At 36.7% G+C, this 17,062-nt stretch overlaps 1 protein-coding gene across 3 annotated transcripts; it reads right to left on the reverse strand.

Annotated features, from left to right (window-relative positions):
* Positions 1-626: 626 nt before the first annotated feature.
* On the reverse strand, positions 627-12,617 carry LOC136259113 (phosphatidylinositol 3,4,5-trisphosphate 3-phosphatase and dual-specificity protein phosphatase PTEN-like). Of its 3 annotated transcripts, none has more exons than XM_066052538.1 (3): positions 12,512-12,617; positions 10,154-11,510; positions 627-1,060 (listed from the first exon to the last, which is right to left on the reverse strand). In XM_066052538.1, exons 2-3 carry the CDS (start codon positions 11,502-11,504, stop codon positions 804-806), a joined length of 1,608 nt encoding a protein of 535 aa, XP_065908610.1. In that variant the 5' UTR covers positions 11,505-11,510; positions 12,512-12,617; the 3' UTR covers positions 627-803. The 3 variants fall into 3 exon arrangements, with proteins under 3 accessions (XP_065908610.1, XP_065908611.1, XP_065908612.1); XM_066052539.1 differs by having other exon boundaries at positions 10,154-11,484; positions 12,512-12,542; XM_066052540.1 differs by lacking the exon at positions 627-1,060 and adding an exon at positions 6,818-8,379.
* Between the last annotated feature and the right edge of the window lie 4,445 nt (positions 12,618-17,062).

A 17,062-nucleotide genomic window follows, 5' to 3' on the forward strand; every position in this document is an offset into this window, starting at 1 on the left:
TGATATTTCATACCAATATGTTAGTGTGATATGCTAACATTTTTAGTATGCAATGCATGCAGATCTGTTTCATACCTTCTAGTGTAGCAACTCAGTATGCAATGCATACAATTTTGGTATGAAATGCACTCAGGCTTTTTAACAGTGTGGATGAACATGAGGTGGGTAGCCACACACCATGCATGGTTTTGGTGTCACTCAGTTAGACATGCAATTCTGTATATATACTAGCTAAATGAATTTATAATGCTAATCACATACAATGCTTTATATTATACAGTTACGTAGCTTAATTGTCAAAAATATTTTATCAACATGTACTAAATCCCAGTATAAATACAGACTGAGATCATTTATAGCAGCTAGTTTGTATACAACCATGAATGAAACTCAGTGTCTAAAATCATATATGGCTATCTAAAGTAATGGTTAGTAGTATTACTGGTTAAACCCCCGGTCCATGCAGCTCTTCAACTATACTGTCCTAAACTCATAGTGCTATGAAGCAAGTGCCCCATTATCTGAAGGTGTGAATACAGTAAAGTTTTAGTAATAATATCACAAATAACACTTCTCTGTTCCCAATCAGTATAGAAATCAATCAATCAATCAGTCTTTTTTAGTACTTTAATTAAAAATCAATTATAATTAATTCATTCAGATGCATGCAGTACATATGTACACATACACACATGCACACATATATCACACACATATTATTATATATGCACATGTATGTAAGTAAGATTGCAACTACATGTATATGTCCTATAAATTGTCACTGTACATTAATATATATAGCATCATTTCTCTTCAATGTTATTATCATTTTCATCACAATCACTACTGTCATCACCACTGTTAGAAACATGTTCATCAACTTGACCGGAACGTTCTATACTGACATCCTCACTACTAACTGAATGACCAAGAGTTGACAAAATTAGGTGAACCTGAAATCCATTAGGATAGCGCTTCTTGTCTTTATAAGCATGATCCAATTCAGAGTGTGGTAAAACAAGAGTGGTTTGTTCTTGGGTGATCAGTTCTGGTGGTGTATCTACAAACAGACCATGCAGCATTACCTCCTTAGGATAGTAGTACAAGAAAGCAGTTCTTAGGGGATTATAATTACAACAATATAAAGTGACCCACTGATCAAAAATCTGACTAATTGGGATAAATCGTATTGGGTAAGAAATAATGCATGCTATAAAATAATGATTATGCATAATTATTTTAATTACTTCAGCAAACAGTTAAATTGATATAACTTTTATGCCATCTTAATGCAACCTCTTTTCCAATGTGAGTTATGTGTGTTTGTTACAGTCAGAGATGAGGTAATGCATTATGTAATATAACGCGTTACGTAATATATATTACAATTCACGATTCTGAATAATATAACGCGTTACTTTTGGAAATGCAGTAATATAACTTTTAGTTACTTTTGGAAGCTATAATTTTGTTACTAGTAACGAAAAAGTTTTATTATTACGCTAGAAGTGAAAAGTAACAAGTAACTTTACCAGTTATCATATGAATAACGATGAAGAAGTAACGCATTATGAATGGATTTTAGTGCAAATTATCTATTCTACTATTAATTAATCACCTTAATCCATTAACCTTTCATCTATAATGGTGCTCAGGTGTTGCATTTATGCGTGACTGATGTGCATCATGTGACTGCATGTGGTTTATATGTTAACTTAGCTGTCTTAATAAAGTAACTTAGCATAATATAAATTAGTAACTTAATATGTAATATTATTAAGTTACTCTTTATTCTAAGTAATATGTAACTGTAATATATTATACTAATATAAAAGTAATATGTAATGTATTACTTTCATGAAGTAACTTCCCCAACTCTGGTTACAGTAAAGTGTAATTTTATTGTTGCAATTTCTAAACTTGGACAGTCTTCTTTCTTGAAGGCAGCCATGGGTGGGTTAAGGACAAAACAACTGTACCTTGATGAATTCCTTATTATTTTCATGGTGAACACAATGAGACAAATTGCAACTCCACAGCTTGTTAAACTTGTGACGTAAAATGATTGTGATTAAATGAATGCCTGTAGTTTATTCTCAGTATAGTCACAAACACCGTACTAATTGATTGTTTTGTATTTCCCATTGTCTATCACAAGTATTACATAAGACTGAAGTTGTAACAGTTTTCCCTCTAGACAATGATTGCAGAGAAGCTAAGCAACAAATTTTGATGAAATCGTTCACTTTGTGATAAAAGTACCAAATTTTCTGTAGAAATTGAGGAAGGTATACTATAGTACTACCCAGAGGTAACGTTACAATCCCTCATAAGTGCTCAAATCCAGGCCACAACTCGACATGACTCATGACTGGAATACATCATGTGCGAAAGCATGCGGTTCCTGGAACAACCACATGAGGGAGCTTGCATGTCATGGTGAGTTAATTAACACACACATGCCAAAGAAATTGTGGGTCAAAAATAGGCTACACGAGTGCCAGCTGCTCGTGAGTGTAACATTACCTCTGGGTGGTACTGTAAGTCATTTGGGATATGATGCCACATCAAAATCATTACCTCAGGGCATGTTTTTGAAACTATTAAACTAGGTAATAAGCCCATTTTTAGCTGTCAGGAAACCATACAAGTGCATCCAAGATTTGTCTTGCTTAAAATTGCATAAAATGTATTCAAATTTATAGATGCAATAAGAAAGTCTTTCAAAAAGTGGCAAAATAACCTGTTTTCAAACACTTCTAATGGAGCCAATATTTCAGTACTAAAAGTACTGGCACAACGTAATAGAAATAATATATTGCACATCTATGGTTTCATGTACCATAATCCTCTGTGCTTCTTAACATGGCAAGCTAATAACCTGGATGAACACCTCAGCTTTTGGATATGACAATCCCTTGCTTGTCTATTCTGATGCAAAGTTTTAGTATACTTACTATTAAACACTTTTATGGCTTCTCCATACATTTTCTATTGATTTTACTTTTCAGGTTCGTTGAGCTTTATATGATTGGTAATTTTAATGGCACCGTATCTATACAAATTAAGCAAATGTTGTACCAAGTTTGGTACTAAATTATCAAAAAGTGAAGGATTTTTTTTCTAAGTCATGAAAATATAATAAAGTTTTAGGAGAATGCAAACTAGTCAGCTCAGCAGCAGGTTCTGTTTAGTGGTTTACAAATAATAACAAAGTTGTTAATCCACTACACAAACAACATGTTCACAATCACCACATGCATTACTCTTAATAATAATGGTTAGGTACTACATATATAATGGTTAGGTATACGATGGGTATCTGACTGAGGTGCAGAAGTGCACAATTTGATTTCTACTGTATATTTTCCCACATTATTTGTCGGGATGTGCTTGCTGGCAAATTTTTTGGAGAAATACATTGGTAAAAACAAAGCAAAATGCTGGAAAATGGGCACCAAGGAATGGCAACTTAACACATTTTGTAGGAAAAAGATGGAGATACTCTAATAGAACAGTCATGCATAGTATTATGACAACATATGCTCATAGAAATGATCAAGATGCTCTAATAGCACAGTCAATATGTACAAAATATTCTAATAGAGCAGTCACCCATTGTAAGCTTGAGATACTGCAATTGATTTTATTGAAGCTCAGCAAAATAGAGAAATTTCGAGCAAAATATTGAGCAAAATAGGTAAGAAAAAATTGCTGGAAAAAAATAGGTGGAAAAAGCAAAGTTGGCTCATCCCTAACTATTTGGTTTGGGAATGTATGAGGAAACTACTGTAACAATAAGTCTAGTAGTATATGTACTATGATTCCAGAAGTGCATTCAAGTTTTTCAAATCTGTCCATAACACCAGATTGGAATCTGAACTAGAGTATATTAGTTTACAAAATAAGTGCACATATAATGTTATTAAATCTGTTATTAAAGAAATAGTTAACACCTTACCTCTTATTTTCAGTGACAAGTTGCAATGACCAAAGCTAACCAGGGGTGGATCCAGGAACTGGCAAGGGGAGGGGCACAACAGGCTAAATTGTAAATGGTTGGTATGGAGAGCCAGATCCTCTTGTTAATTGCTACATTTTTGAAGCAGCAAATAATAACCTCTTAGTAGTGTTTCACAGCTGATTTTACCATTTTGGCCTTTGCAAAAATGCAGCAACACGATAATTATTTTTAAAGGCGCTTAGTATGTACGAAGGTGCTGGGTGACAATTTAATAGCTAGTTTAACTGATTTGCTTTGGTTTTAGGTGAATTTGTAATACTAGACGGTAGTAAAATGTGCATATTTTCATGAGTTATAAATTGATCTTGGCAGTGGCCGATCTAGGAATTTATAAAGGGAGTTTCCAGTTTAGAAGGTGGAGATATACACTGACATGAGATATGCAGAAGTTTTCTCTACATTGTCTGATTTGGTAAGGGGTCATTCCATGTCAAATCAACAAGGAATTTAGGGTCACCTCTCGGATTTTGACGAAACTTGGTGTGTTTGTAGTACCTATGGTGCTTATCACTCATGCAAATTTTTAGCTCTATACATTCCATAGTTTCTGATTTATGACCACAAATATTTTGAATATTTCATGAAAATTTGGTCCATCTCTAGTTACAAAATCAACTGCAACTTTGTACTGTGTACATATTTTTAAACACACTTTTCAGTGATGGAAGACTGTTGATTGACCTTTCCAGTGATCCCTAAATTATGGGATATCTACTTGATTATGGTTCAAAAGTACTTCATTGAAAACTTTAATCCTTTATATTTTGAAAAATGCAGCTTGAAATTTTTCGAATTCTTTTGTGAATAATGATTGGGTCATAGTCTATGTTTGATAAAATTTTTGTGGTGGGACCACAATGGGCTCAAGAGATATAATGAATTATGTTGTGGTATGCGGTGGAATTTGCAGTCTATTATTGCTGTATTGGAGTGTACACCTCCAATAACCACTTACAACAAGGCCATGCCAAGTTTGTCTTACAGAGTGAAGGTGTCTAGATGCATTGCAACCTGTATTAATGACCACCTGTATTGAAAGACCATCTATAAGCTGTAGCTAATTTATACTTTAATTGGATATTAATGTTTTGCACCAAAACATCAACCCTTTCTAGCAAATCCAAAAATGGTCCTTATTAGACAGGTTGATTATAAATGAGATTATCATGCGTCCATAAACACATTAATGTTGTACCATCTCTTCAGTTATACCTTATTTATTAAGTAAAATCTCGCCGTAGTGCACTCACATACATATCCCCACTCTACACTATTCAAGTTACGTACATGGCTGCATAGGTACAATAGACCTCCTCAAAAAGGATACCTGGGCACCTTAATAGCCTCATGATCTTACTTTATAATTGTACGTACATTTTGTGCCCAAGACAAGTGTGTGGTTTCTCAAAAATGAACACTTTATCAATGGTCCAGGGAATAGAATAGTTACACTATATACAGTAGATGCATTACTTGTACCAAGAGTTTTTATATTATTAACACTTGCTTGCACCTCAATGTGTGATTTATAGTACTGTAATTACTAAAATGGTTTTTCAAAGTATTTTGGGTTGACGCTTTGAAGATCAGTACAGGCAAATGTTAAGTATGTGGTCAGCATGTCCTATGTGAGTATGTGCATGAGTTTATGACTTGATCTTCAAAGTGGTCATGAATGTAAAGTAATGTAGTAATTAATTTCACATATTGAGGTACAATTAATGCATGTATGGTAAAACCCCTCCATTGCTAGGAACATAATAAAGTGCTCATATTACAGAAGCCACAGAAGTATCTTGGTCTAAATGTATGTGCACCACTAGAGTGGGAGTACAGTGTATAAACAGGTGTCCAGGTAATCAAGATATCCAGGTATCCCTTCTGAGGAGTTCTGTTGTATGTATCTATGTAGCCACATACGCAACTTAAATATGGCTAAGTCCACTACAGTGGTATTCAACTTAATAAAGAAGGTATTTGTGAAGAGATAGTACATTTATATGATGTTCATGGACACATGGTGGTCAGATCTGTAATTTATAGTCAACCTGTCTAATAAGGACCATTTTTGGATTTGCTAGAAAGGGTTGATGCTTTGGTGCTATACATTAATGAAGTATAACTTAACTGCAGCACATAGATGGTCTTTCAATACAGGTGGTCATTAATACAGATTGCAATATGCACCTAGACACCTTCACTCTGTAAGACAAACTTGGCATGGTCTTGTTGCGAGTGGTTATTGGAGGTGTACACTCCAATACAGCAATAATAGACGGCAAATTCCACCGCATACCACAACATAATTCATTATATCTCTTGAGCCCATTGTGGTCCTACCACAAAAATTTTATCAAACATAGACTATGACCCAATCATTATTCACAAAAGAATTCGAAAAATTTCAAGCAGCATTTTTCAAAATATAAAGGATTAAAGTTTTCAATGAAGTACTTTTGAACCATAATTAAGTAGATATCCCATAATTTAGGGATCACTGGAAAGGTCAATCAACAGTCTTCCATCACTGAAAATTGTGTTTACAAATATTTACACAGTACAAGGTTGCAATTGATTTTGTAACAAGAGATGGACCAAATTTTCATGAAATATTCAAAATATTTGTGGTCATAAATCAGAAACTATGGAATGTATGGAGCTAAAAATTTGCATGAGTGATAAGCACCATAGGTACTACAAACACACCAAGTTTCGTCAAAATCCGAGAGGTGACCCTAAATTCCTTGTTCATTTGACACGGAATGACCCTAAGGTGAGACCAAAAAAAACAAAAAAAACAAAAAAAAGGTCACAGCCTATTGATAGTATATAAAATACCTTAAATAACTTGCTACATACTGCTTTAATAGCTACTGTGAATGCTCTATTAGAGTATCTCGATCGAGGCGCATGCCGCAATATTTAAAACATTTAATTGTTACGCAATCATTTTTCAAAGGGGGTTTCCGTCGAAACCTTGAAACCCCCTAAATCCGCCACTGCTTGGCCTAACAAAGTTTAGTATTCATAAGTAGTATAGCTAGCTAGCTATATGACTATTCCACAAGGTGAGGAGGGGGGCATTTGCCCCAAATGCCCCATCCTGGATCTGCCATTGCTAACACTATGTATAAACATTATAGTGATTGACCATGCAATTGTTAGTTACATTGTACATTGTGTCAGAGAGTCAAAGTGCAAACATAGTAATGCAGTTGCAGGTTATCTGTTGATAACTGGGCAACTAACAGTACACTTGAGCAAATACAGTACACTTGGGCAACTAACAGTACACTCGGGCAAATACAGTACAATTGGGCAACTAACAGTACACTCGGACAAATACAGTACAATGGCAAATACACTACAATTGGGCTAGTGGCCCAAGTGTACTGTACTTGTCCAAGTATACTGTTAGTTGCCTAAGTGTCATGTATTTGCCCAAGTGCAATGGTAGACCTAGGATGGGACATTTGGGGCAAATGCCCCCCCCCCCCCTCACCTTGTGGAGGAGCCAGCCATACTTCTGAGTAAAATACTAAACTTTGTCAGGCCAAGATCGTTTTATAAAACTCATGAAAATATGCACATTTTACTAGCATTTATTAGAAATTCACCTGAAACTAAAGCGAAACAAAGCCAAACTAGCTGTGAAATTGTCACCCAGCACCTTCGTTCGAACTAAGCACCTCTAAAATAATTATCATGTTGCTGCTGTTTAAGACATTCACAGCCTTTTAAACAGCTCTTAAGACTTCACAACCATCTGCAAAGGCCAAAATGTCAAAAATCAACAGTGAGATACTACTACGAGGTGATTATTTGCTGCTTCAAAAATGTAGCAACTAACAAAAGAATCTGGCTCTCCCCAGCCACCTAAAACTTAGCCTGTTTGTGCCCCTCCTCTTGCAACTACAGTACAGTTGGGCTAATACAGTACACCTGTGCAAATACAGAACAATTGGGCAAATCACAGTACACTTGGGCTAATACTGTACAATTGGGCTAATACAGTACAATTGGGCTTATACAGTACAATTGGGCTAATACAGTACAATTGGGCTAATACAGTACAATTGGGCAAATCACAGTACACTTGCAGTACACTTGGGCTAATACAGTGCACTTGGGCAAATACAGTGCACTTGGGCAACTAAAGTACACTTAGGCAACTAAAGTATACTTGGGTAAATCCAGAATACTACAGTACAGAAATGTCACGAAAACAACTCCACTCAGACAGCACCAATGATCACATACATAATGTCATTGTAATAAAATTATATGAGATAAGTACAGTGTTACCATGTGAAGTAATCCATCATGAAAATACCCTTTCTAGTTAGTGTAGTGACCTGTGTGTAGGATTGTAGTATTGCACCTGTTAACTGTTTAAACTATATTATTAAATGTATAATATTCATATAGCAGTTGTAAGGTTTAGCATGTGGGTGGCTTAGCAGTGGCGGATCTAGGAATTTATAAAGGGGGTTTCCAGTTTAGAAGGTGGAGATATATATTGACATGAGATACGCAAACGTTTGCACTACATCGTCTGGTTTGGTAAGGTGAGACCAAAAAAAAAAAAAAAAAAAAAGGTCACAGCCTAGTAATAGTACATAAAATATATTAAAAACTTCCTACACACTACTTTAGTAGCTACTGTGACTGCTCTAATTACAGTATCTCGATCGAGACGCACGCCGCGATAATTAAAACATTTAATTGTTACGCAATCATTTTTCAAAGGGGGTTTCCGTGGAAACCAATGAAACCCCCCTGGATCCGCCACTGCTTAGCTTACACATTATGATACATGGCTTCTCGAATAATTTCAGCAGTGAATAAATTCCATCACATATACACAAAATTTAATATGATGATAGTGCAACACTACTACAATACTTATTGTATGATGTTCTACTGTTCATGAGCTATGCTGTTGCTATTTTACAGTGGTAACACAATGTGAAGTAAAATTTGCAAAAAGAAGTCTTCTAGGTGCATCCAATTTACCACCTTTAAAACAATTCATAACTTCAGGTTAGAATCTATTGACCTGAGAAATTTTCTCACAATGTACGTTAATGAGTGGAGAAAGTTTCAGGTATTGTTGTATCTTGCAAAGTAAGTTATGGTCGTCTAAGTTCATTATAATTGGATATGTGGAAAACACATTTCTGCAAATCCAGTCACAAAATTTAAGGTAGGAGAAGATTGGTTTGGAATTGATGTTATCAGACCAAGAATTCTACATGGTACGGGGCCAGGAACTACTGAAACATCACAGCTAGGAGGTACCCTGCACCTCTTGGTCTACTGCAAGTTTCTTCCTCATAATAAAATAAATACAAACCAGGAAAAGGAAGTCTACATATGAAGACAAGAAACAAAGCTGAACTCAACCAAATTAAGAATTTCCTGTTGATCAAATGATGTGGTCGGTTTTGAGGAAAGTTTAGTTTGGCTTTAGTTGAAATCATGAGAACCAGATAACTTGTAATGATTTCATGTACTATATATAGCAGCAAACTAGACTGTACGTATTTGATGTTAATTTTGATAGGTGACTGGAATGACAACCCAGGCTAGGTGTATCCAACTACCAGAACAACAGCGTTGTTATTGAGGGTAACATCAATAGCTTTATAGTGTGTATGTAACATGTTCCATTGTTCATGAGCTATTAGCTATAATGTTTTACTGTGAAGAAAAAATAAAATTGGGAGAAAATTGGTTTGGATTGAAGTTACAGAATTCTATGTGGTATGGGACAGTATCTTTATAATTTTTATACTATAAAACTATAAAACCTTAACCATAGTGTTAAAATTTTATCATTACCTACTTATATGGTTTCTGAAAACTTTATTAGCTGTGTTGATGAAAAAGGAATGGAGCATAAAAATTGAATGTACATTATTTTTACCTTTTAGACTGTAAAATAACCAAGGTTAGTGCCTAGAGCTGTTATAAAAACTATACTCAAATTAATGCAAGATACTTAACTGCTGTAAGTGACTGATCCATTAGAGTATGCAATTTTATTTATAATTTATCACTTAAGAAATGTTGTATTATAATACAATTGGTGCAAGCATACCCAAACAGATAATGGTAAAATCTCACCTCTGGTACTGTTTCCTGAACCATCACTGTCATCATCATTGACCATTATAGGATGAAGGGCATTCCGGCGATACTCCAGCAAAACTGGATTATTGATGACTGGTTTGTGGATCAGCCTGGTACATCCAGTCGTTATATCGACTCCAGCCTTTCTACCAGCACTTTTGAATGCCTTTCTCAATTGCTTCTTTGTCATTTGCACATCTTTGTACATAAACTTTTCTGACATATTCTTAGTGCCAGCAGAAATATCTGTGGATTTACTGCATTCTTTGTTTAAAACAGAAGACACAATATTATCAATTTTACTATGAACAGTATTGTCAAGGTTACTGAGAGACAAAGATCTTATCCTGCTTTCCTCAGAAAACTTGGGACTTGATAGACCAAATGACCTATTTAAAGTTTCACCGATTTTCTCTGACAGCACATGAGACACAGGTCGCTTGGAAGGGAAGTACTCCTTAACATTCAGTGTAGAACATCGAAAAGATATATCTGCTTGTTGATTTAGACGCACATTAGTGAAAAACGTGTTGAACCAAAATGTGAACAACTTTTCTTTTTGACCAATGATTGACTGGTGGAAAAACTCCACCTTAACATCTCCGCATAATGGTAACTCCTGTGGTAGCATCAGCTCAGCAAAAGCATCAGATTTTTTGATGTGGTTGTACACTTTTGATGTATACATCTTAACCTTTTGCAATGTGACAGTGAAATAAGGGGTAAAACTCAAAACATTTGGAATGCCAATCAATTTAATGGATTGAAGCAAGACAGTTTTAGGATGGTACTGGAGGTTATTATTGAGCAGATAGCCATAATATCGAACATAGCGTCGTTGACTTGGAACTGAAACACCTTCTTTGTTTTGTGCTCGTGCTTCACCAAAAAACTGCAAGACTTCTTTGGCACCATCAAATACTCCATTGTGCAGTAGATATGAACAGACCATTGTTCCTGTTCTGCCCAGTCCATCCTTACAGTGCACAACTGCTACATTGTCATCATCAGCGTTCAACCATTCATCCATGTCTTGGCAAAATACCTGGATGAGTTCAATAGATGGAGGATTGTGGGCTTCAAATGGATAACTGGCTACTCTATACTGAAACCTGCTACTATCATAGCTCTCTACACAAAGGTTGTATATTTTGAAATGCCCTGGGTATTTATCTTCAAGGAATCTACTAATTTCATTACTATGTCCCTTGGATACGCTCTCCCTTCTTCTGCTTGGAAAGCTCATGGCAATAATCCGTGGTTTAATGTATGACAAATCCAGATCATATCCACTTTCAACATATCTTCGACCCTTTTCACTTGTCCTATTGAATAATCCAGCCATAATACCCTACAACATGTAGTGAAAAAATTTTATTATGATACAATACAGCTGTATACCAAAAGCTAAACAACTGAGAGGAAGGGATATCATCACTACTTGATGAATTGCTGGCAAAGGTGTATTATAGATATAAAGCCAAGACTGAGACCAGGACAATATCTGGCGATGCTGTAAAGTGCATGCATGACATTGATCTGTATGTGGAGCATTGAGTAAACTCATAGCTAATGAAGTATTCAGTACTGTGTTGAGTAATCAGCTATATTCGTCAAATACAGAAACCTGTGCTAGACTGATTGATTTATACGTCTTGTGGTTCAGTAAAGACAAGTGTATAGAGGAAATAAATAAGGCCGGGGCCTAGACACAGGTGTATCAAGAAGCTAGCACTTTCAGGTACTGCTAAGTACTGCTTGCCATACCACTGAAATGAACTGTGGTTTTCAGCTAATCATCCGGCCGGCAGCAGACGTAGACGATAGCCGAGCCTCAGAGTCTGGGGCACGAGGGTTCGGCTACGCCAGACCCGGCTTAAGCCATAGCTAGCTACGTAGCCGCTCGGTGATATGGACAATAAAATAATAATTATTTTATTCGGCAACAGAAGCTCGAACAGAACATAAAAGATCTATGAACAAAAGAAACAATATGGGCAAAAATGAATTCAACCGTTTTGGAGTACGTAAACCTTCAGCACTGTATCCTGAACTTCATCTAGCGATTTCACCAAGTTATGTAGCTATCTCTGACTCGATCACTAGTCCCTGCATGGTCGCCCCAGACCACGTATTAACATGTCAGTTATCCATGTCAACACTTTGGTAGTTTGGTTTGTTTTCTTGCCGATATAGTGTTTGATGATTTGCCATGCCTGCAATAAAGTGCTGTGTCTACCAAATCAGCTGTCTACGAATCAAGTCTGCTATCTACGATACAGTTTGTAATCTACAATCTAGCTACTAGCTAGCTATATTCACTGTATTAGCTAAGTGCAAAGTATCACTCACCCTTTAATATCGTCGGATGGTGTAGTGCTAATTAGCTAATTCTGAGAATGAGCGCATCTGAGCCGATTTTGCGTGATCTTTTATCAAATAGATCACGAGATGTACCATCACACTAGCGGTATGCGGACCTGTAAATTTTGCTCCTACTTACCCTGGCTCGCGCTAATACCCACGTGCTTGTGTGCGTGCGTGTGTGCATGTGTGAGTGGGGGTAGGTGGCAGCAGATTTTAATCTTAGACTCTGTAATTTCCGGTGTACGTGACTGAAATCCTCAATGGTATAGTGCCTTGTGCTGTTCAGATTATAGCTAACCCACTAGCGTGAGTTAGCTAAATTAAACGCAGTGGATATTTGTCCCGAAGCCGGATACTATTTCTGTTTGACATCCGTCCGGCAGTGTCACCCATAACTCGAGTATCAAACACACTAGTTGTATGAAGGTAAGTTTTTGGGTGAGTTCGAGGCGAGCTAGGGTTGGAGCGAGCGAAGCCAACCCTAGCTCGCCTCGAACTCACCCAAAAACTTACAGAAAGTGGAAGTCATCATTGTGCTTAACAGGCAAACGTCACGTTAGCGTTAGGGTTAGGGTCGGTTCAGCTTTGGTTTCTTCTTCACTGGGTATTCTTCTTATAGACTATAGGTTTCTTCTTGAATGATGTAGAAACTAAGAAACGTGGGTAGCTGGGAGCCACGCAGCACAGTGGTTACAATCCTTGGCTAATGCACTGGAGGTCCCAGGTTCAGTTCTCGGACAATTAACCTTTGGAACCCAAGAATTGAACCCAAGGACTCTGCTCAGTCCTGGGATGATGGAAACAATACCATCATCCCAGCACTGGGCAGAGTTTGCCTCTCTGCCCACTGTTTAAGTGTTTTAAAAAAAATATTATTAGGCCACTACAATGAGATTACTTGTTTCTCATCAACCGCCCGCACCAAAATTTTCTTTTGCCCATGCGCACTCATTATTGCACAAGATTGCAGCATGGCTTTTTTGAGTGTTGTGGTAGTGAGTTTATCACGTAGAAAAGCACTATTTCCATGAAAAACTGCAATCCCATTGAGATACAGACACCATTTATGAGTGTTTTTTACTTCTGTGTTGATTAGAGAGCTTTCTGGAGCATCAACAACCACCAAGGCATCAACAGTGAGTGCTACAGTGTACATTAGACCATACACTAGCATTGGTATCGTGACCTGCATGCCCTATGTGCAGGGCCATCATATCTAAGAGACATAGTAGCTTTAGTGTTGCTACTTCTGCCACAAGCTTACACAGCCCCTCCCCCTAATAAGACTGACCAGCCTACATGTGCTAACACTGCTGCTGCATGGTACATGACTCCAAGACTGGTGGAACTTTCGTAAAGGACTTGAATGCTTTGTTACTGAAGTTGAAGTTTATGTGCACTTGGAATTTTACCCTCAGTGTGCACCAGTGCTTGGTGTGCATCCTGCCAATAGCCTAAAATAAAGGATTATTATACTGGTTTTGTACAAATATGCTATGGCTTGTGCAATAATGAGATAATGAGATAACCCGCCCGCCCGCATGTGTTACTCTATGAGAAGTTGATGAGAAACAAGTTATCTCATTGTAGTGGCCTTATCATTGTAAAAAGAAAAAAAAATTCTTAAACAGGTCATGGTTTTGGTTTTCTTTTTTCGTTTGGAAGCCTTTTTGTCTAAGTTTTTTTATTCATGTGACTGCCGGACGGATATCCACTGCCTAAATTAAATCTGCTATATAAAAAGAAGGCTCATGTCACAGCCTTGTACAAATGCTGTACAGTTTATTAGGACCAAGGTAGTCAGAATATTAATATACCACCAGCCTATATAGCTACTAGACAAATTAGCTGTTAACTTCCATTAAGTGGGCCTTAAAAATTATACTGTAACAATCTCTGTTAAAACCCAGAAAAACTACTAGCTAACCTTTATATGCATGACTCTGGTCCTCATTGAAAAAAAATTTTTGAAAATTTTCACAACTGCTTATCTTATAATTATTAGCTATGACCATCATTATTGGTTATCATAAGAAGGCTGAGTGGGAACCACTACATTGACTGAAACTTTGCTTAGTGAAAAATACACTGATCATAGGCGAACCTGAGGGGGCTTTGCACTTCTTTTGCCCTTCTTTTGCCCCCTTGGACTTAGAGGACTAGAATATTGACACCAGAAACAGCAATCATGCATTCGTATGCACTGTATTCAGAAGCACAAAAAGCCAGAAGCTAGGTAATTAGAAGACAACAGTTATGAATGTTATGAACTGTACACTGTGAAGAAAGTGAAGCAAATAAGTTCAAAATTTTTGTGCAGAGATTGAGATACTCCAATAGAACAGTCACTACTCTAATAGAACAGCCACAGTTCCAATGTCATCAATTGATAATTTTGCAAATAATAACAATACTACCTTAGTACGCTTTACCATCAATTTGTCAGATAGGCTTATGTTGTGTTAGCTAAATATCTATCAAAATGCTCCCAAATTCAAACCTAGGAGGTCCAATTTTATCCAGAAGGTAACTAACTTAACTCTTAGAAAGTGTACGCCATCTAGCCACAGCTACCAAGCAAAGTTATATTCAAATGAATATAACTTGTGTACTAGAGTCCATTCTTCTCCAAATTTCTTACCCCCCCTTCCCCCATCAACAGTGTCTATTAAATCCACCTATGATATTGATGTCATGCACCATATATAAATAGCTATTACATGACTTAATCCATGCCCATAGATTGCAAAGCCACACAGTTTAAGATTCACAAGATAATTAATAATTATTGGAAGTTAACCATTTATAATACCATAGTTGTTTCACTGCCCACACAAAAGTCTCTATAGTAGCAGTGAAATTTATCCCGTATTTCACTGGACAGCAGTAAAAGTTGTAATTGCAATTTCATTGGCTAGAATTTATGTAACACTGTAGCGCTAATTAGTGTTGAGTCAGACACATGTTTAGTACATAGTGACAAATTCCGTACGTAGATGTGTATACGCAGCGAGTATGGTATTAACTGGGAATAACATATGGGTATAGCAGTGAAATTTGGGATAAATACCACTCTTGCTGCATTGGAAATGGAAATTTCAATGCAACACTTGTGGTATTTATCCCAAATTTCACTGCTACCCATGCTATTACTAGTACAAATGGCACCAAAACCATGTGTAATTTGATGGTACCAAAATTAATATAGCATCATGTTATATTGATCAACACAGAAATTTTACTAAAGGAAAACAATTATTTGGGTTTAAGTTTACAAGGCTTAGTTAAACTGACACATTAAAATGAGTTATTAACATGATAGTAGCAACAACTAACAGTGGTGGCTGGATCCAGGAGATGGTAAGGGGAGAGGCACAAGCGAGTAAGTTGGTGGTGGTTGGGGAGAGCAGATTCTCTTAATAATTGTTAGTAGGCTAGCTAATAGTTGCTGTATTTTTGAAGCAGCTAATACTCAGTATCTCACTGTTGATTTTTGCCATTAATTTGGACTTTTTAAGCTGGCTGTTTTAAAGGTTATGAATGTCTTTACACTGCAATTATTTTTAGAGGCACTTAGCATGGAAGAAGTTGCTGGGTAACAGTTTGACAGCTGCTTTGCATGAATTTAGTTTCAGGTAAATTTGTAGTAATATGCATAGTTTTCATGAGTTATACAAATATTTTGTCCTGACAAGGTTTAGTATTTCAATTGAAAGAAGTAACTATGACTCCTCCACAAAGAGAGCCCAAATTCCCATCCTGGATCTGCAATTGGCTAAGTTCAAAGTGAGCTCTATAAGCTGAGTTCAGAGTTCATCACTACAATTTCAACAAGTCATGCTGTGGTTTCTGGTGAAAAGCAAAGATCAGTAATAACAGGAGCCCATGCATGCATAAGTGCTACAAGGCACACCTGCAATGCTTATATTTGGGCTCCTAGTAATAAAAATCAGTTATATTAATGTAAAAATAATATCACAACACAATGATGAATCACCTTGGCAAGGGAGGGTTGTAGGTGTATAAAGCAGGGGATTGGGGGTGCAGTCCCCCATAAGCTAAATGTATTAATAATTTTATACAGATTATTATATGAAAAAACTCTAATAATTATGTGCTCTGTTGATCAGAGGTATATTATTATTAATTAGCAAAGCCCACCAGGGGCAACATGCTAATGTTCATTACAATTACATACAATACCAATCAGATTGTTCTTAAAAGTGTCAATGTCAGATATAGATAGGGATCAGTACCCAGGTGGTCATCACCAGGGGCGTAGCTAGACGTTTAGTGACGGTAGGGCCTAGGTGGGGCACACCTTCGCATCAAGTCCTCCCATGCAACATAAATATAAGACATACGAGTCCATCTCACTGTGGACTCTTACACATCTATATAGAAATCTTATTAAAGTGCATGGTTGTGCCTAGCTAGCTAAATATACTGCTACACTGCTGTTTCTGCAGCTAATCGACCCTACAACCTACGCTATTGCTCGGTCAGCATGCAATTTTACCTAATTTCTTCTTCCAC

The sequence above is a fragment of the Dysidea avara genome, chromosome 6 (genome assembly GCF_963678975.1).
Source record: "Dysidea avara chromosome 6, odDysAvar1.4, whole genome shotgun sequence".
In the NCBI taxonomy this organism is placed as follows: domain Eukaryota; kingdom Metazoa; phylum Porifera; class Demospongiae; order Dictyoceratida; family Dysideidae; genus Dysidea; species Dysidea avara.

Bases quoted from the DNA above. Each gene is read 5' to 3' on its own strand.
- LOC136259113 (XM_066052538.1), bottom strand. From the start codon at position 11,504: ATGGCTGGATTATTCAATAGGACAAGTGAAAAGGGTCGAAGATATGTT. The intron at 1,061-10,153 runs GTGAGATTTTAC...GTCTGTTTGTAG, and splicing joins TTCAGGAAACAGTACCAGAG to ATACACCACCAGAACTGATC.